The sequence below is a fragment of the Phoenix dactylifera genome, chromosome 11 (assembly GCF_051530095.1).
Source record: "Phoenix dactylifera cultivar Ajwa chromosome 11, Ajwa_hap1_PhDact_Kaust_v1.1, whole genome shotgun sequence".
In the NCBI taxonomy this organism is placed as follows: Eukaryota; Viridiplantae; Streptophyta; class Magnoliopsida; order Arecales; family Arecaceae; genus Phoenix; species Phoenix dactylifera.
Genome location: NC_143200.1, coordinates 6,558,151 through 6,578,805, shown reverse-complemented (window position 1 = coordinate 6,578,805; position 20,655 = coordinate 6,558,151). Strand labels below are relative to the sequence as shown.

Sequence of the window (20,655 nt, the reverse complement as noted above, 5' to 3'; positions counted from 1 at the left end):
ACAAGCTTTCTAGTATACCCATCCTTAGGCAGCGAGGAAAATCTTGTGACAACACAAAGTCAAGGCTCGGGATCTATACAAACTCTTTTTGGTCTGGTGATTCTTCAACTAGGGATGTGGCCTAGGTATGGAGAACCTGGAAATATCTCAGAGCTGGCTTGTTCCTATAGAAGGTGCATGGCATGGCATTGTCTCCCTATTGCAGTTTGTTGTTTCGCAAATATGTGCAGATCTCCCTTTTTTGTGACAGTTGTCCGAGTGTTGATGAGATCGGGTCATGTTCTTCTTGAATGCTCGAGAGTAGCACAAGTATGGAGATTGGCATCTATCCCTAATGCAGCATCATCTCCTATCATACTGCGGGCCGCATTTCTGCAACGTCTCAAGTGAAGTAGGTGATGCGAAAAAGGTATCTATTCTAATGATGCGACTCTAGTTTGCTGTGTCATGTTCCATATTTGGATGGCCAATATTACTCATATTTTTTCAGAGCACCAACCAAAGCCCAAAAGTGATACTTAAGGCATCTATCCAAGCAGTTGAATTCATCCACTCCAGCACCACTGAGGGATCCATGACAGCTAAAAAAAACTAGGACTGTGATTCAGTCCACTTAGGATCCTCCTAACTTCCCCAAGATCAACTTAGATGGTAATATTGTGGATGGTAGTGTGCTTTGTAGTTAGAAAGTCCCAACTCTATCCTTGGTCGCAGCCTATGATTCTTATCTGTATGACATCTCTTTTCCACTGGCAGAGCCAAGAAAGGCATGGGAAGGTCATGTCTAGGCCGCCACCATTTTGAGGGTGACAACATTCTACCGGAAGGAGAACAAAGGGCTATCATTATTTGGATAAGTGTGTGTTCATCCTCTTCTCTGACATCTAGAGAGACGATACATTGCTAATAGTGCCACGGACTGGGTGGCCTTTTGGGCAACTAATCATATTAGCTTCATCTTTTGGAACTCCTATTCATCCACTCACATATAGTTTTGTGATCTTCTGTACCTGAACTCTAGTGGTTATATAATTCCAGGATCGGGTAATGATAAGCACCTAAACGAAAGAAAGAAGAAAGCTTATCTTCATTCTTCAGCAGAAGCAGAGCTACATAGTAGCTAACAACACTCTTCCTGCATTTCCTGAAAATGAGAAATGTACCCCTCCAGCAGTTCTCATTCTCAACGTCTTTATTACACGTGAATCTCACCCCTCATCCCCCATTCTCTACCCTCTCTTTTGTCTCTATTCTCTCTCTAATGTTAGTATCGCTATTACGGGAATCTAACACCGGGATCTTTTTTTTTTTTTTGGCAGCCATTTTACGCCTGATTCTTTATCCATTAGCATTTTTATTTTTTGCTGAAACGAATGATTCAGACAGTTTTAATATGGATATATCCAATAAAATCAAAAAACAATAAGCACCATAGCGCTTTAGACAACTCTCTCTTCTCAATCCGTAGGACACCTTCGGAGTGACTAGCCATATACGAGACCATCTAGACTGCAGCCTCTTTGGCTTCTCTAAACACATGCTTGGGTTGGAAGTTCACGCCGTCACTGATCATAGCTCGAATTTCCCGAAGCAAGGGGCGCCATGTTAGCATTTAATTTAAGTCTTGAAATCTTTGCGCACACTTAAATATATTGCATATACTATACTAGTTCTTGCATATTGCTATATTTTTCCGACATATAATTATGTTATCTCTATACATACATATGTATTATGCACAATTATTTGTACAGATCGGGCGGCATGGTCAAGGACAAAAAGTCGTCTCTCAAAGCACAACTCTCAAAGCAATTTAATCTTACTTGTACATATTTCAAAGCGATTAGTAGACGATCAATTGGATTCGTGCGGAGGTGCAGGCTTCGTTGTCAGGGGCCTGGACTCCACGGTGATTGTGGCTGGGGGTTGCCACTTGTTTGATAGCTCGGTGCCAGAGGCAGAGTTGAGAGCGGCCTGGTTGGATTTGTGTTATGTTCGGTGTGTCTTGCAGTGGAGAGACGTCATCCTAGAGGGTGACTCTGCAACGGTTATTAAGTGGATCCTGCAGGCTTTTAGGGAGGTCGGCGATTACCATCCACTGGAGAGAGATATTCGGACCATGGTTTCTGACGGACTGGTGCTTCAGGTGAAGCATGTGTTTAGAGAGGCCAACAGGGCAGCAGATTGGGTAGCTTCTTTTGTTGCTAGCTACTCAGGGGACCATCTATGGGAGAGTGAGGTGGAGTTATCTACTGCTCTCCATAATATATTATTTTTTTATTTTTTTTTGGCTATATTTATGCACGTTATCTATGGTACTTCCGTTTTCAGCTACCTTGTCCCTTCGGTCCCCTACTGATGGCCTCCTGTCATGTACCCAAAAAAAAAGGCCTATTATTAAGCCGAAACCCTCTCCATTTGCCTCCCTACTTTCCCTCCCCTCCTCCCCCTCCCCCTCCCATGGCCTCCCTCATCTCCCTTCTGCTTCTCCTCCTCTCCACCGCCCCCACCGATGGCGGCGTCCACCACAACGATCACCACGGCCACCGCTCTTCCCTCTCCAACCATACAACCTCCGACGCGCCCTCTTCTCAGATCCGCCAGGCGTGCAAGGCCACCCGCTTCCCGGAAGCCTGCGAGTCCACCCTCTCCCATTCCCCGTTCCTCCCCCCCAACCCCTCCCCCTTCGACCTCATCCTCGCCGCCGCCAACGCTTCCGCCGCCGGCATCCAGACCGCCCGCTCCATGCTCCAGTCCATCCTCAACGCCTCCGAAAATGCCTCTGACCACAACCGCACCAAGGCCGCCACCAGCTGCCTCGAGTTCCTCTCCTACTCCGACCGCCGCCTCTCCGCTGCCTTCTTCCGCGCCTTCCCCACCGGCGCCCTCGCCGACGCCCGCGCCTGGGCCAGCGCCGCCCTTCTCTACCAGTACGAATGCTGGTCCGGCCTCAAGTACCTCAACGGAACCACCCAGGTTGCGGACGCCATGGCCTTCCTCCCCAACCAGAGCAGCAACGCCGTTGGTATGCTAGCCGCCCTCCAGCGCTACGGCGCCGACACCGCCCTCTGGGGCCCGCCCCAGACAGAGCGCGACGGCTACTGGGCCGACCACGAGGGATCGTTCTCCTTCTCCGCCGCCGCCAGCGCCGGGACGAAGGACCCGAGCCCGGATTTCATGGTGTGCAAGGACGGGGGCTGCGGCTACCTCACGGTCCAGGCGGCGGTCGACCACGCGCCGGTAGGATCGGCGGGACGGTTCGTGATTTATATTAAGGCCGGGGTCTACGAGGAGACGATTCGGGTGCCGTACGAGAAGACCAATTTGGAATTCGTCGGGGATGGGATGGGCAAAACCATTATTACGGGATCTCTCAACGTCGGCATGCTCGGTGTCAGCACCTACAACACGGCGACTGTCGGTAAGTAATTAGTTACAACCTTTAATAACTAAAATCAAACATTACACCTTAGATTTTAAACCAATATTAACTTCCAAATTTACATCAAAGAAAATAAGAATCTAATTTTATTATCTATTAAATACAATCAATAGGTTCAAAGCATCTAAATCTAAATATAAATACCAAATTCATAATTCCCAAAATTGAAAAAATTACTAAGCTACAAATTCATAATCAACCTTACTAGTATGAACTCCAAGTTTGGATCATCTTTTATCCCTATTGACCCTATTCGCCTAAAAAAACAAAAATAGAGGTAAGTAAATTTTACGTTACCTTATCGGATCAAGTATAATTTTTTTCTCAATATCAATACTTCATTTAGAAAAAAATAGCAGATATTACAAAAAAATAAAGTATTTTATAGTACTGTATATTAAAATAAATTATAAAACAAATAATGCATGAACAAATCATCCATATTTCATAAACATAGTTCCAAATTAATTTTGTAAAAAAAATACATAAATCATTCTTCTGCTATTTAATCAAATTATAGTTTAAAATATTGCTTACAGATATTCATACTACGATTACTTTATATCCATGATAGAATTTATGTTTGTAATCGACATAGATTCATATTTCATATGCCAACTTTATATCCGTCGGTAGAGCCTATGTTCGTTTGGATTCTAGCTCCGGATGTCTATTTTTTCAATTATAGAAATCATGCATAGTTATCCGAGAGCTTTTAGAAAACATATATTTTTATTCTTAAAAAATATACATAAATAGATAAAAACACTAAATGGCATAATCAGATTCATATTTCATAATAAAATTATTTTTATCAGAATATTAATGAAACTATTTTTCATAAAATATGATTTTTATAACATATGCTGATTCATAATTTTAAGAAAACATGACATCTTTGTTTGCAATATCACATGCATAAAAAATATGATAATTTAAAAAATAATAAGGAGTGTAAGATCTACTTGCCTCTACTGTCTTAGATCATCAAACTTCACTAGGCAAATCTCCTAAACCTATTTAAAAACATTAAAAGCAAGATTAATTTTTATTCGACGATTTTAATCGAATTAAAATAATAAAAAAAGGAGATGGTTGGTCGGATGACAATGTTCAGCGGCTCTGAGCAGGTCAGGTCTAAGCAACTCAGTCAATAATTTATAGGGTATGGACTCGATCAGAGCTAAGGTCATTCGACAGGGTTCATGATTAGTAGGTTTCAGGGATACTTAACAAGGTCGAGGTGATCGGTCCAGCAAGCAGTCCAGGCATCAGGACAATTTATGGCACTTTCTAGGGTTCAACTTGGGTCTATAGAACAAGTAGATGGGAAACCCTTAGGGCTCGTTTGGTTCGTGGGAAAAGGAGGGAAAGTGTGGTCAACGGAAAAGTAATGAGATGTCTCTTGTTTGGTTGGAGTTTTCAAAGGAGAGAGATGGAAAAGTTGTATTTCCGTGAAAATATAATTCCCACATTTCATGGAAAAGTCTTTCCCATGAGAAACATGGAAAAGTTACTTTTCCATGAGGCGTGAATCACTCCATTTTTATTTTTTCCCAAAAAGGCCCTTCAGCATTAAAGAAGCATTAAAGAGGCATTAAAGACCTAATTTTTATTAAGGGCATAATAGAAATTATATATAACTTTCTCAGAAAAGTGGATGGCCAACCAAACATAAGCACTTTGAAAATTTGTCACTTTTCCATCGTCAACCAAACATGCTAAAAGTACTTTCCTAGGCATCCTCTTCCTAAGAATTTGTTTCCCAGGAATCATATTCCTAGGAGGAAAAATGCTTCCCGCGAACCAAACGAGCCCTTAGATCCATGGGTTCCATTTAGAGAGAGAAATAGGGAGATGAAAGAGAAAGAAGAGAGAATATAAGAGAGAGAAAGAGAGCCTTCACTTCTTATCTTCATCTTTTGTTGCCCAAGGTGACAAGCCAAGAGGGGGGGGGGGGGGTGAATTGGTTTCTTTTAATTTTAACTATCTTACTTATGTTAATTGATGAGTTAGTGAAATAAACAACTCACAATACAAACAACAAGAAGTATAGTGGTTCGGTGCTCTCCTTAGCACCTACGTCCACTCCCCAAGCGACCCCTTGGGAATTCACTATAATCCCGCGGATTACAGTTGGATTGTTTTTCGGGCTCACAATCCAAAAACCTTTACACTTTGGTTTTCCGGGTTCACCAAAAATCTATGTTGGTTTTACGGGCTCACCAACGAACCTTTGTTGGTTTTACGGGCTCACCAACGAACCTTTGTTGGTTTTACGGGCTCACCAACGAACCTTTACAATTAGTTTTCCGGGTTCACCAATCAACCTATTCCGTTGGTTTTGCGGGCTAACCAACCAACCTTTACAAGTAGTTTAATAAACAAAGGAAGAAGATTTAAACTCCTAGATGAGCAAATATAACAATATAATCTACAAAGAAGAGTTTAGAGAATATTTATCGCTTGATGTGACTTCTCTCTTCTTTGTCAAGGATGCTTCACTCTTCAAGGGTGGATGGAGCTCTTGATGACTCTTTGAATCTGCTCAACCATTTTCTTTTGATTCTTGAATGAAGCACTTGGATGAAGCTTGCCTTGCTAGGGTTCTCTCTTGAATGCACTTGATGTATTTTCCAAAGCTTGCTTCCTCTGATGAATACTCCCTCTTAAATACTTCTCCAACCTCCAAATAGTCCTTCCTGACCGTTGGATTGAAGAAACTAGCCGTTTATAGCCGTTGGGAGTCCAAAAAGCACTTCTGCACAACTAGCCGTTATGCTTCTGCCCGTGCTTGGGTCGGCTCAACCTGTCCTTGGGTCGACCCAACTTTCACTTGGGTCGACTCAAACATTCCTTGGGTCGACCCTCTCAGAGTCCACAGAAACTTGAAATTCAGCCTTCCTTCACTTGGGTCGACCCAACCTTTCTTTGGGTCGACTCAAGGTTTAGTTGGGTCGACTCAACTTCTTCTTGGGTCGACCCTAACAGGATTTCCAGAGAACCTTTTCTGTCTTCTGTTCTGTCTTGCCTTTGGGTCGACCCTCTCAGGGTTTGGGTCGACTCAAGCTTGGGTCGACTCAACTATATCTTGGGTCGACCCTCTCAGTAAATCCAGAGAACCATTTTCTGTCTTCTGTTTGAGGATCTTGATGTTTGGGTCGACTCATGCTTTCCTTGGGTCGACCCAACTCACTGTTCATTTGTGCCATATTTGCAGAGGTATGCCAAATATTTTCTTGATGTGCCGGGGTCGACCCAATTTATCCTTTGGGTCGACTCAATCCACTCTTTGCTGCATCTCAAGGTTAGATTCATTCAAATGAACAATGAGATGTATCTATATCAATTAATACAAAATATACTGAGAGTAATAAACTTATAAATGAAGTATCGATTTAACTTATAACATACTCTAGATAATTGCTTGTTAATCATCAAAATAGCACTATCATCCTCAATCTCCCCCTTTTTGATGATTACAAAATAAAGAGTATGAGCCTATTGATACTTATCTTAAAATCAGTTTTTGAAAGGGCTTAACTTGCTGAATTTCAGCTTTTCATATATAAGAGTGAAGTCTCCCCCTATATCATTCAAATGTTGCCAGTTTGACTTTTTGAATTGTTCCCCCTTTCATTTATAATTCATCAAAGATGAAACTCCAAAAATTTGAGATAAAACATGAGTTTCAGATTATATATCGAGGTGTGAAAGGTGCGTGCCAAATTCTGAAATTTGATAGAAATTTTTGACTTGATCATTTTCATTGTTGCAAATTGCTCCCCCTTGGATGTATATGCTTTCCTATATGATTTTCAATTTGTTTTACAAGTTATTTCGGTATTTCTCCTTCTTTCTTTACTTCTCCTCTTATCACTCTATCTATCTTTACTTCTCCCCCTATTACTCTTTCTTTACTTCTCCCCCTTTTTGTTATCATCAAATAGATGCATGGGAAAAGACACAATAAATAACAAACATTCAGACTTCATTGATCAAAATAGGAACATTTTAGTACATTCATGCCCAAAAACAAAAACAAATACAATGTTCCTTAATCAAAGTTTAAAGATACATGATAAATACAAAATACATATGAGAACTAGATACATATCCTAGGCTCTAAACAAGATCTTGAGACTCTCCCGGATCGCTTGGCTACGGCTCTCTTGGGTCCCATTTCTCCAAGATCTTGAAGTAATCTACTGTTTGGAGATGATTGGAGAAGATTTGAGAGTGGGAAATAGGGTTTTCGGAAGAGGACAAAGGGTAAACAGTGCCCTAGAAGCTCACGGGTCCCCCTTTTAACAGTAGGGTCCCGACGTTGGGTCGACTCAACGTTGGGTCGACCCTATTCTGGGTTGGGTCGACCCAAGTTCAGAAATTTTTCCTTTCTCTTCCTTTTCGCTTCAAATAATTTTTCTTGCTTCCAATCCTTACAAATTCTTTCTGGGACAATGATACATGAGTAAGGAATCTATAGATTACAAGTTTGACTCATGTTTCATGGGTTTTTAGAAATGGGAGGAATGTATCATGAGACTGCTTGCTCCCTTTTATATCTCTTCAATAAAAAAAAAAATCACATATGCCTAATTTCCTCCTTAGCGTGCAGAATCTATCTTCACTCAAGGGTTTTGTGAATATGTCAGCTAATTGTTTTTCAGTACATATATGCTCAATACATATGTTTCCATTTTGCACATGATCCCTAATAAAATAATATCTTATTTCTATGTGTTTGGCTTTAGAAATGAGACATTTAAGATGTGAGCCAAAAGAGATCTCTAACTGTAGATTCCAAAGATATTTTTCAAATCAAGTGTAGATGGAATCTATCAAGAATAATATTCAAAGAAGGCACGAATGAAAATTCAACACCTTTATATATATATATATATTAAGTATATAGCAAGATGAGAGCAATCTAATTAATTTTCAGAGTATAGTATAAGAGCAAATAAAGATCAAACCTTATATACTCGAAAAACATAAGATTATGTTGAATCCTTATGTTGAATCCTTAATTCTTAATGACTTCAAAGTTCTTTCATGATATAAAAGTATTGGGGCATAGATACCAAAACATGAATTTATGCAGTGTAGGATACATAAAATTCAAGGCTTTGAAAGTTCTTTTAGAGCTCTCTTAAAGACTTTCTTTTACTCCTTTAAAGATCATAGCATCAAAATCAATTAAAATGAATTGGCTCAGGATTGAAACACTAAAGTGCAAGCCAATAAGAGCTCATTAGTAGATTCCAAAGTAAATTTCCAATACTAAGACAAATGGAATCCTTTTCACTTAGTTTTCAAAACAAGTGATTTACCAATTAAGTATAGATGAAAATCCAACTTTCAAAAGATATTCAATGAAGCACAAAGTTTAATACCACTTTACATTTAGTATTCTTTCTCTCATCTTTAGTTGTGAATTTACACGATTAAGTTCTATATGATCTCTCCCTCTGAAATTTTCTTTCTCCCCCTTAATTAATCATTCCATTTGAGAGTTTTAGAATTTGAAGATAATGTTCAATAAAATTGTCAATCTCGAAAATATATTTTCTATAAGTTTCAGCTTATTTTCATAAGACTCAAGGTTTGAGATAAGACAACCTTTATAGAACTCATCTCAAGGTATAAACTTATTATATAATTAAAGCAAGTCTTGCAATATGAGGAGGTTCATCAAAATCAATCCATAAAATTCAAGGTATGCATCAAATTAAAGTAACTTTAGGATAAGATACTGAATATCTAAAGCTCCCCCTCAAAAGATGCATTCTTCTTTAATCATTCTTATCTTTTGTTGAATTTCAGATTTTAATGATAAACGTGAATAAAACTGAAACTTTATGATATCAAGAATGTAGAGTGATCTAGAATTATTCAAAATTTATAGCAATCACTCTTTTTAATCTTTTAAGAACAAGTTATGCTTCCTCTTAATCTTTAAGAAAATGTACTGAAATACTAATCAGAAACTGATTCATTTGAAGCTCAAATTCTTTCAAAAGTATTTACATTTTCTTTCTTTTAAGAATCATTTGAGTGAGCTGAAATATTTCTAGACTTAAGATCATTCACTCTTTTAATAATATATATATACATATATATTTTGATGGAAGTCTTTAATAATGTAGGAGAGAAAAAAAATATAGATGATCATTGAAGTATATATATTTATAGAACTCAATTTCTTAATCAAAGTTTTTCAGCAATGTATATATGAAGCACAATAAATCTTTTCAATATCAAAATAAAATTATATATTTAAAAATATTTGTTTGCAATCAAGATCATCGAAAGACACATCATTTAGACCAATATTAGTACACTTTGAAGATAAGAAATGATATGTTTCAGATGCGTATCGGGGCAAGCAATCAAGGCATCAGAATTATTCTATTTTTCTTAAGCTGTAGTTTTATCTAGAAATTCATATTGAGTTTAAGCTTTTATACAAAATCAGATTCTGAATTTCATAAAGATTCTCAAGGAGGCTTTCAAAGTTGTAATTTGAGATATGTATCTTCACATTGTAGCTCATCTTAAATCATTACGATTGAAAATACATATTTCAAACATATAAGAGCATATTCAGAATATTTGTATTTATGTTGAGTTTTGGTATGAATTAGAACATTATATACCAAAGTTAGGCAAGTTGAAGGATAAAACAAAATCAATTCATTTTGCCTAAATAGAGATATCCTTCTCTTCTCCTTTTTACAAATTTATTCAACTTTCAGATTTTAAAGATGATTGTGAACGACAAATCTTAAATTTCTTTTCAATAATACCAAACAAAAATTTTATGTAGTATTTCAAACATTCAATCAAATTGTCCAAGCATGGAGCATTACAAAATATTGAGAACCCATAATTCAAGACATCATGCCATATGCAAAATATATTATGTGTTAAGTCATGCATTAAAGTATTAAGAGCAAGCATGTCAATGATCAAAATCAATTCTTTTCAAATAAACTCCCCCTATTTAAATATAATCTTGCACTGATTTCATCCTTAAAGTGTGTTTTCAAGTGATTAAAAATTTGACTTGATTTTTCTTATATACTTTCATTTACTTTGTTTTTCATTTTTACTTTCTTATGCTCTATACTCTATTTGCTCCCTATCCGGTGGAATTGGAAGGGGCACGAGGTACTACCACTAGCCTCCCTCTTGTGCCGTCCCTAATATACCCTACACCGAATAGTTAGGTCAAATAGTGCCGGGTACTACCACTAGCCTCCCCATTGGCACCATCCCTATGATGAGCAATATAGAAATGTTAAAATGTTCACTTCAAACTTTTTCTGTAATTAATTACGGATTTTATCTCTTCCAAAAGGAATGTTCATATTAGTCTCACAAATGTGCCAAATATATTATGCTTGTTTTGCTTTTCCTAAAGATTGGAGTATTTGCCTTTACTTAGATTTTACTTTCCTTGAATAATTGTTCATTTTCTTTTCTTTATCTTTTTTTTTATTATTTCAAGTAATTACATGAAAGAGCAGAATAAAAAAAAAAATTAATCTAATATGCTGCATATAAATATATATCATGCAAACAGCATTTTCATTATGCCCAATGATTCATAGCTTATCACAAGTTATTTCGAATTAGAGGTTTGAGGCATAAGCTTGTGTATTTCATGGTTATGCATTATATAGGAAATGGTAAACTTCAATTTAATCACACCATGAAACAATTATTACTAGCATGAGAATGAAGCATGGTATCAAGATGATCAGCAATTAAAGGTTTAATCATGCTACCATATAATTTCAAACTATTGATTTTACTCAACTAACTCACAAGAGAAGAGTTTAGATTACCAGTGCATTTAGCATTCTTCAAGCCAAATACCTTTTAGATTCTTCACACCCTTGGCTGAAGAAAATCTCTCCTTTTTTTTGTTTGCAAGGGAATGTTTATTGTATCTTTCATCGATGCGTCCTTCAAGTTGAAATTTCTTGCTCATAAATTCTGTATCATTAGCAAAATCTTTTTCTTTTCTTGAAGGCAATTCATTAGGTTCTCTAGGATACAAAAATATTCATACAACATATTTCTTAACTAGATGACTCAACATGAGACATGACAATAATTGAATTTGAGTCACTTTACTCAAGAGATTGCCTAAGTATAAACAAGCATAAGTCACTTGAACTAAAGAGATAACTTCATTAAGTAAAATGGTTCAAGGACAAGCATGTGAGGCAATAAAAAGATTCATTAAAGTTAAATCAAATTTTTTTTGTATTTTTAGAATCAATTTAACTTAGATTCTATTTTCATAAGATAATTATCAATAAAATATACAAGTTGAATTTTAATCAGATTATCTTAAGTAGTTGTTTCCATCAGAATTCTGATTATGATTTAGCTTTCAACACAGATACTCTTGTTTCAGGAAGACAAGCAATCTTCTTTTAGAAAAAAATAAGAAATATTTTTGACTTATGAGAGATAGCTCAAGAAAATTAATATTCATGCTTTAACAGATTTTTATGCTCAGATTAAACATGATGAGTTAAAATTACTCAGTGAAATTTGAGATCATTTTAGAAAAAGATATTAATCATGGATACAATGATTATGCTCGATGAAATATTTTAATGATCAGATTTATTGATTTTGAATTTTAGAATAGTCTTGAGCATTACTTGTAAGAAGGAAGACGATTTGTTATTATAGAAACTTTTAAGTAAGTTTCTTATTATGATCATAACACATTAATCATTTATGATTGAACCAATTTGAAATGATTATGATTTAACCTATGATGCATATATGAGACTTATAAAGCAAATCATAATACATTTCAGATAATCATATAAGGAATGAATGGTATAATAACATGATGAATTACATTCATACCTTCACGAAGGATAACCTAAGATTTCATAAGTATTATGCTCAATAAAGTTTTAGCATGAAATCAGCATCAACCATTTATATTAGAGAAGAAATTTAGATTTTGAAAAACTTAAAGGAGAAGGTTATACATATTCATTCATTGTTTTCTTATTATCATGCAAGCACTAGAAAAATTTTATGCTAAGATCGTTGAGATAAAAATTCAACATATGAGGCATTTAAGAACTTTGATGCAGAGAGTATCGTGATTTCATAAAAAGATAATTTTGATACACGATGTAGAATGTTAAACCTTATACTAGATTTAATGAATAAATTGAGACTTATCTTTAATTATGTGTCAACGCACCCATTTGTATGAAAGTTTCATTTGTTCCATGGGTAGCTTGGCACACTTATATCTACACCCTCATATTTTCATTTTGGGTACCCAAGCTTGCTTGGGTCCTTGAGGGTTAGTGCATATGGTTCCTTTTGGAACCCAAATCTGTTTAAACGTAATAACTTTACCATTTGATTTATTCGTATTAGAACCATAGGTAAAGTTTTTATGCCCAATCTTTTTATGTTTGAAATAAGTTATCTTATTTAATGGTTTGCTTGGCGAATTGATAACCTTTTTCTTTAGGGGTTTATTGTTGAGCAAAGAAATCCAGCCAAGTCTTGATTTATCAAAAACAGCATGTTGACTTTCAAACATCGTTTTAATCTTTCTGAACTTACAGTGAATTTGTTAATAAAAGATTTCAATTGGTTAACTTCTTCACTTAAGTTTTGATTTTCTTTAATTAAATTCTGATTTTTCTGAATCAATTCTTCTGAATTTAATCTTAAGCGTTCATTCTCAGAATTTAATTTGTCTTTCATTTTAGTAGTAGAATTTCTTTCCTCTGACATTTTCAGATGTAGCTTTTTATTCTTTAAACTAAGCTTCTTATTCTTTAAATTAAGCTTCTTGTATTCTAAGTATAAATCAGAAAATGCATCATGAAGTTCATCAAATATAAAATCAGATTGAGCTTCAGTATGTACTTGATTTTTGAATGAGAAATCACTTTGTATTCGAGTACATACCTCATCTTCATGTGCCACAAAGCATAGATTTTCAATTTCAATTTGCTGCTCTTCTTCTTCGGAGCTAGTTTCAAATTCACTAGAAATGTTAGTGCATTCATATTTAAATTCAAGCATACTCCATATTTCCTTAGCAGTCATGCAAAAAGATATGTTATTAAGTTCACTATCATCCAATGCACAATATAGAATATTCATGGCTTTTGCATTTTGCTGAGCCATTTTCTTATCATGATTAGCATTTGTATGTAGCCCATTGACTATGATACTCCATAAATCGTAGTCATGTGCTTGAATGAAAATGCGCATGCGTGCTTTCCAATGTGTGTAGTTTATACCATTAAATAGTGGAGGTCTATCAATTAATTGTCCCTCACTCATAGAACATCCCACTTGGATTGTCATGATCTTTAACTCTTGATTGTGAGATCAATGAGTACTATTGGAGCACCTTGCTCTGATACCACTTGTTGCCCAAGGTGACAAGCCAAGAGGGGAGGGGGTGAATTGGTTTCTTTTAATTTTAACTATCTTACTTATGTTAATTGATGAGTTAGTGAAATAAACAACTCACAATACAAACAACAAGAAGTATAGTGGTTCGGTGCTCTCCTTAGCACCTACGTCCACTCCCCAAGCGACCCCTTGGGAATTCACTATAACCCCGCGGATTACAGTTGGATTGTTTTCCGGGCTCACAATCCAAAAACCTTTACACTTTGGTTTTCCGGGTTCACCAAAAACCTATGTTGGTTTTACGGGCTCACCAACGAACCTTTGTTGGTTTTACGGGCTCACCAACGAACCTTTGTTGGTTTTACGGGCTCACCAACGAACCTTTACAATTGGTTTTTTGGGTTTACCAATCAACCTATTCCGTTGGTTTTGCGGGCTAACCAACCAACCTTTACAAGTAGTTTAATAAACAAAGGAAGAAGATTTAAACTCCTAGATGAGCAAATATAACAATATAATCTACAAAGAAGAGTTTAGAGAATATTTATCGCTTGATGTGACTTCTCTCTTCTTTGTCAAGGATGCTTCACTCTTCAAGGGTGGATGGAGCTCTTGATGACTCTTTGAATCTGCTCAACCACTTTCTTTTGATTCTTGAATGAAGCACTTGGATGAAGCTTGCCTTGCTAGGGTTCTCTCTTGAATGCACTTGATGTATTTTCCAAAGCTTGCTTCCTCTGATGAATACTCCCTCTTAAATACTTCTCCAACCTCCAAATAGTCCTTCCTGACCGTTGGATTGAAGAAACTAGCCGTTTATAGCCGTTGGGAGTCCAAAAAGCACTTCTGCACAACTAGCCGTTATGCTTCTGCCCGTGCTTGGGTCGGCTCAACCTGTCCTTGGGTCGACCCAACTTTCACTTGGGTCGACTCAAACATTCCTTGGGTCGACCCTCTCAGAGTCCACAGAAACTTGAAATTCAGCCTTCCTTCACTTGGGTCGACCCAACCTTTCTTTGGGTCGACTCAAGGTTTAGTTGGGTCGACTCAACTTCTTCTTGGGTCGACCCTAACAAGGTTTCCAGAGAACCTTTTCTGTCTTCTGTTCTGTCTTGCCTTTGGGTCGACCCTCTCAGGGTTTGGGTCGACTCAAGCTTGGGTCGACTCAACTATATCTTGGGTCGACCCTCTCAGTAAATCCAGAGAACCATTTTCTGTCTTCTGTTTGAGGATCTTGATGTTTGGGTCGACTCGTGCTTTCCTTGGGTCGACCCAACTCACTGTTCATTAATGCCATATTTGCAGAGGTGTGCCAAATGTTTTCTTGATGTGCCGGGGTCGACCCAATTTATCCTTTGGGTCGACTCAATCCACACTTTGCTGCATCTCAAGGTTAGATTCATTCAAATGAACAATGAGATGTATCTATATCAATTAATACAAAATATACTGAGAGTAATAAACTTATAAATGAAGTATCGATTTAACTTATAACATACTCTAGATAATTGCTTGTTAATCATCAAAATAACACTATCATCCTCATCTTTCTTAGCAAAATAGAGGAGGAAAGGAGGCAGGCTGATGGCTGCAGTGTCGCAATCCGGCGAGATAGCAGCAGGCGGCGGTGGCGATCGGTAGGGGCGGCTGGTGGCGGTGGCCGACCAGTCGGATTCAACCCCAAAAAAATAGGGTCGAGCAGGGTTCTGTGATCCAATCAATACCAAGTACCAGTCGGCTTGCTGGCGGCTGGAGCTCCAGCATTTGGTTAGGGATAACAATTGAAAGCCTCGACGATGAATGCCAGTGGAGGCAGTGGTTGGAAAAAGGAGAAGAATGTCCGGCCAATTTCTCGGCCAACAGCCATGATTTTAAGACATGGGAAGAAGAACAAAGAAAGGAGAAGAAGATCACAGTGTTACCTCAGCTTTGGAAGTGTTGGCGACCCCTATTTTTGGCGAGCACAATGACTGGCCACCGTGAACACAATAGAGAAAAAGGAAGAAGAAGAGGGAAAGAAAGGATAGAGCTTGAGGTGGAGGGCTAAGGGGGTGGGGAGGTGGTTATATAGAGAAGGCAAGCTTTCCTTGGCTCTCGGAAGTCCACTCCCACAAGGACTCGGATGGAGAACTGTTTTATATATTTTTTTTAATGTGAGCTTGGGCTGGGCCAAGCTCGGGTCAGGCCGGTCAAACGAACCGGGCCTTTACCGGGCCCTCACACACACAATATCGAATTGGTTATGCGGCAGGTTCATATACACGGTTCGCACGTGCCCGAATCAAGGATTAAAGCATCGGAAGATTGCGAGTAGTGGCCTCTAGATCCAAAACTGGTCCATCAAGCAATTATAAAATCAAAAAAAATTCTTTTTACAAATTTTTTTCCTAATATGGATAAATTATTGGGGAAATTACATTTCCATCCCTCTAAAGATTCCACTGTAACAAAAATTCCTTGTTAATTAAATCTAAAACATCCGATCCAGAGACTTTCCAAACTGTAATTCCCGGTCCCTGAGCCCCTTTTATTTTAAAATAAGATACCGAGAATGCCCCTTCCCTCATGATCTCCCATCCTCCTGAAGAAGAAGAATTTCAGAGACTTTCCAAACTGTAATCTTCCAGCCGCGGCCGCCGCCGACCGCGGCCCGCCCCCTCCCGTGGCCGCCGCCGGCCTCGGCTCGCCTCCTCCTGAGCCCCCTCGCGCGGCCGCGCCGCTGGAAATGCCTCCTTCCCCGCCCCCACGGTGGGAAGGTGCCGAAGAAGAGGAAGAAGGGCGCCCTCCCGCGTCCTGCGGCTGTCGCCGGCCGCGGCCCGCCCTCCTCCAGCGTCCGCCGCGGCCCAGCCCCTTTCCGGCGTCGCCGGCCTCGTAGGAGGAGAGGAGTTCTCCGCTGGCTAGCCGCGGCTGCCACAGGCGCCGCGGCTGACGGTGGCCAGCCGCCGCCAACAGTGTCCCGGCCCCCTCCTGCAACCGCCACGGCCCGGCCCCCTTCCGGTGCCACCGGCTTGTGGCAGCCGCGGCTGACGGTGGCCAGCCGCCGCCAACAGTGTCCCGGCCCCCTCCTGCAGCTGCCACGGCCCGGCCCCTTTCCGGTGCCACCGGCTCGCGGGAGGAGAAGAAAGAAGAAGAAGGGAAGAAGAGAAGAAAAAAAAAGAAAAAGAAAAGAAAAGGTTTGAACTGGGGTCGACTCGCCTTGCACTGGGGTCGACTCCTGCTCTGCTGGGGTCGACTCGCGAGAATCTTGGGTCGACTCGCCCACTTCTACAACAATTTTCTAAGAACATTTAACTGTGTGCACAGTCCTGTTAACTGTGTTCGCAGACAACTTAACTGTGTGTCGCCGGCTCGCGGGAGGAGAAGAAAGAAGAAAGAAGAAGAAGAGAAGAAGAGAAGGAAAAAAAAAGAAAAAAAAAGAAAAAAAAAAGAAAAAAAGAAAAAAATAAAAATAAAGTTAAATAAGCTTGGAACACAGTTAAATAAGTTTGGAACACAGTTAAATAAGCTTGGAACACAGTTAAATCATCCCGGAACACACTTATTCTACCCGGGAACACAGTTATTTCGACTGTGCACACAGTTATTTATTTCGGAACATAATTATTTTGTCTGCGAACACAGTAAATAGAACTATGCACACAGTTATGTATTATTAGAAAATTGTTGTAGACTCATGCTGAGCTGGGGTCTACCCTTGAAGAGCTGGGGTCGACCCCTGAAGAGCTGGAGTCGACCCCTGAAATCAGGCAGAAAAATAGCTCTCTGGAAAGCCTAAGAGAGTCGACTCCAGGTGAGCAGAGGTCGACTCGTGCTGTTAAGGGGTCAACTCCAAGTGAGCAGGGGTCGACCCCAGGTCTGTGAGCACAGTTAACTTATCTGTGAACATAGGTAACTTGTCTGTGAATACAGTTAAGTTGTCTGTGAACACAGTTAACTTATCTGTAAATACAGTTAAGTTGTCTGTGAACACAGTTAAGTTGTCTAGGAACACAGTTGTCTAGGAACATAGTTAAGTTGTTTGGGAACACAGTTAACTTATCTAGGAACACAGTTGTCTAGGAACACAGCATAGTTAACTCGTCTAGGAACACAGTTAACTCGTCTAGGAATAAAGTTAACTTGTCTAGGAACATAGTTGTCTAGGAGCACAGTTAAGTTATCTGTGAACACAATTAAGTTGTCTAGGAATACAGTTAAGTTGTCTAGGAATACAGTTGTCTAGAAACACAGTTAACTTGTCTATGAACACGGTTAACTTATCTAGAAACACAGTTAAGTTGTCTGTGAAAACAATTAACTTGTTTAGGAACACAGTTAAGTTGTTTGGAAACACAGTTAACTTGTTTAAGAATATAGTTAACTTGTCTCGGAACACAGTTAAGTACTTGTCTAGGAATACAGTTATCTAGGAACACAGTTAAGTTGTCTGTGAACACAGTTAACTTGTCAGAAACACAGTTGTCTAGGAACACAGTTAAGTTGTTTGGGAACACAGTTAACTTGTCTAGGAACACAGTTAACTTGTTTAGGAAAACATTTGTCTAGGAATACAGTTAAGTTGTCTGTGAACACAGTTAACTTGTCTAGGAACACAGTTGTCCAGAAACAGTTAACTTGTCTAGAAACACAGTTAACTTGTCTAGGAAAGCCTGAGAGAGTCGACTCCAGGTGAACAGGGGTCGACTCGTGCTGTTAAGGGGTCGACTCCAGGTGAGCAGGGGTCGACCCCAGATCTGTGAACACAATTAAGTTGTCTGTGAACACAGTTAACTTATCTGTGAACACAGTTGACTTGTCTAGGAACACAGTTAACTTTATTTTTATTTTTATTTTTATTTTATTTTATTTTCTCATTTTTCTTTCCTTTTCTTTTTTTCTTTTCTTTTTTTCTTCTCTTCTTCCCTTCTCCTTCTTTCTTCTTCCTTCTCCTCTCGCGAGGCCGGCAGCTAAGGAAGGGGGCTGGACGGTGGTGGCCGCAAGAGGGGGCCACCGGAGGGGGGCCGAGTCGCAGCCGGCGGCGCCTGCGACTGGCCAGCGGCTCCTCTTCTTCGGCACCTCCCCACCGTGGGGGCGGAGGCATTCCCGGCGGCACGGAAGGGGACAGCGGGCGCAGGAGGGGGCATGCCGTGGCCGGCGGCAGGCGTGGGAGGGGGCTCGAGAGGAGGCGGGTCGTGGCCGGTGGCTGCCTTTTTCTTCTCCTTCTTCGGTGAGAATGGGAGAGGCGGGGGCATTTTCATCCCATAAAGCAATGTTGAAATATATATTAAACAACCGGTCAACAGGGATTTAATGTTAAAGTTCGGTCAATAAATGGACCACTAAGCAAGTTCCCCTAAATTATTAATGTAACTCTATATATATTAGTGCTAGATTCGGTTTCAATACTTAGCAATACGTGCTCCGAAGGGAGTTTCCGTATAACCAAACCACATTACATATATTTTTTGCTGCCCGGCGCAGGTGTCAGTGGCGACGGATTCCGAGCCCGGAACCTGACCATCGCCAACACCGCGGGCCCGGACGCCCACCAGGCCGTGGCCTTCCGCTCCGACAGCGACCTCTCCATCCTCGACACCGTCGAACTCCTCGGCCACCAGGACACCCTCTACGCCCACTCCCTCCGCCAGCTCTACCGCAACTGCCGCATCTCCGGCACAGTCGACTTCGTCTTCGGCAACTCCGCCGCCGTCTTCGAGAGCTGCCTCCTCCTCTTCCTCCCCCGCCAGCTCAACCCAGAGCACGGCGAGTCCAGCACTCTCTCCGCCCACGGCCGCACCGACCCCGTCCAATCCACCGGCTTCGTCTTCCGCCGCTGCGTCGTCAACGGCAGCGACGAGTACGTCGCGCTGTACCGCCGGAATCCCGCCGTCCACCGGGCCTACCTCGGGCGGCCGTGGAAGGAGTACTCGAGGACCGTGTTCGTCGAGACCTACATGGAGGCCATTGTAAGGGCGGAAGGGTGGCTGCCGTGGGACGGTGACTTCGCGCTCAACACGCTGTTCTACGGCGAGTTCGGGAGCTCGGGGCCTGGGGCGAACATGTCGGCGAGGGTGCCGTGGAGCAGCCAGATACCGGCGGAGCATTTATGTACCTACTCGCTGGACAATTTTATCCAGGGGAATGAGTGGGTGTGCTCCAATCAAACAGTAGGAGAAGTTAGCAGGCGATAACTTCGAATTGATGCATGGTGAATCGTCTTTATATTGTCGACAAAAGAATAACAAATATGCTGGGCTCGCCATTTTTCTGCATGTTTTAGTGCCATGCATGTACGTAAATATTATATAGAGAGGGGAGAGAGTCCACGTTCCATTCAACCGCATCCGGTGGCAAATTCGGTCACCTCCGGGACCGTCCCATCTGCACAAATCTCGGCACATACACTTTCCACCATATACCCTTTTAGCCGCGGTAATCACTAGGCAAGAATGCACATGTTGCAAAGAAGGGACATGTAAGCCTAGGATCGAGTATTTGATGGAGAAGGCCATGCAGAACTTACAACTCCATGCAAGGATACCTAGAGCATCCATATTGGATACAAAGCAAAAATGCATATTAGAAAAAAATGAGGTTGGCAAATGAGAGATAAGAGCGGCCCAATGCATTTGGAAGCCAAAGGCTAACTCACTAAGAAGGATATTTTTTCTTTCTATTTTCTTTGGGGCCTTCCTGGACTGCGATGGGTCTGCTTTGGGCCGGGGCCTTAACGACCGTCTCAGTCGCCTAAAGATTGAGCCGGCCTTTATGAAAGAACATAATATTTATTGATATTCATAGTTATG

General features: G+C 40.2%; 1 protein-coding gene across 1 annotated transcript; it reads left to right on the top strand.

Moving 5' to 3' along the window:
• The first annotated feature begins 2,460 nt into the window (after nucleotides 1-2,460).
• On the top strand, nucleotides 2,461-20,450 carry LOC149751610 (putative pectinesterase/pectinesterase inhibitor 51). The gene is made up of 2 exons (XM_089926375.1): nucleotides 2,461-3,421; nucleotides 19,331-20,450. Exons 1-2 carry the CDS (start codon nucleotides 2,461-2,463, stop codon nucleotides 20,038-20,040), a joined length of 1,671 nt encoding a protein of 556 aa, XP_089782501.1. The 3' UTR covers nucleotides 20,041-20,450.
• The last annotated feature ends 205 nt before the right edge of the window (nucleotides 20,451-20,655 follow it).

Coding starts and splice junctions, on each gene's coding strand:
- LOC149751610 (XM_089926375.1), top strand. CDS start 2,461: ATGGCCTCCCTCATCTCCCTTCTGCTTCTCCTCCTCTCCACCGCCCCC. Junction 3,422..19,330: donor CTACAACACGGCGACTGTCG/GTAAGTAATTAG, acceptor TGCCCGGCGCAG/GTGTCAGTGGCGACGGATTC.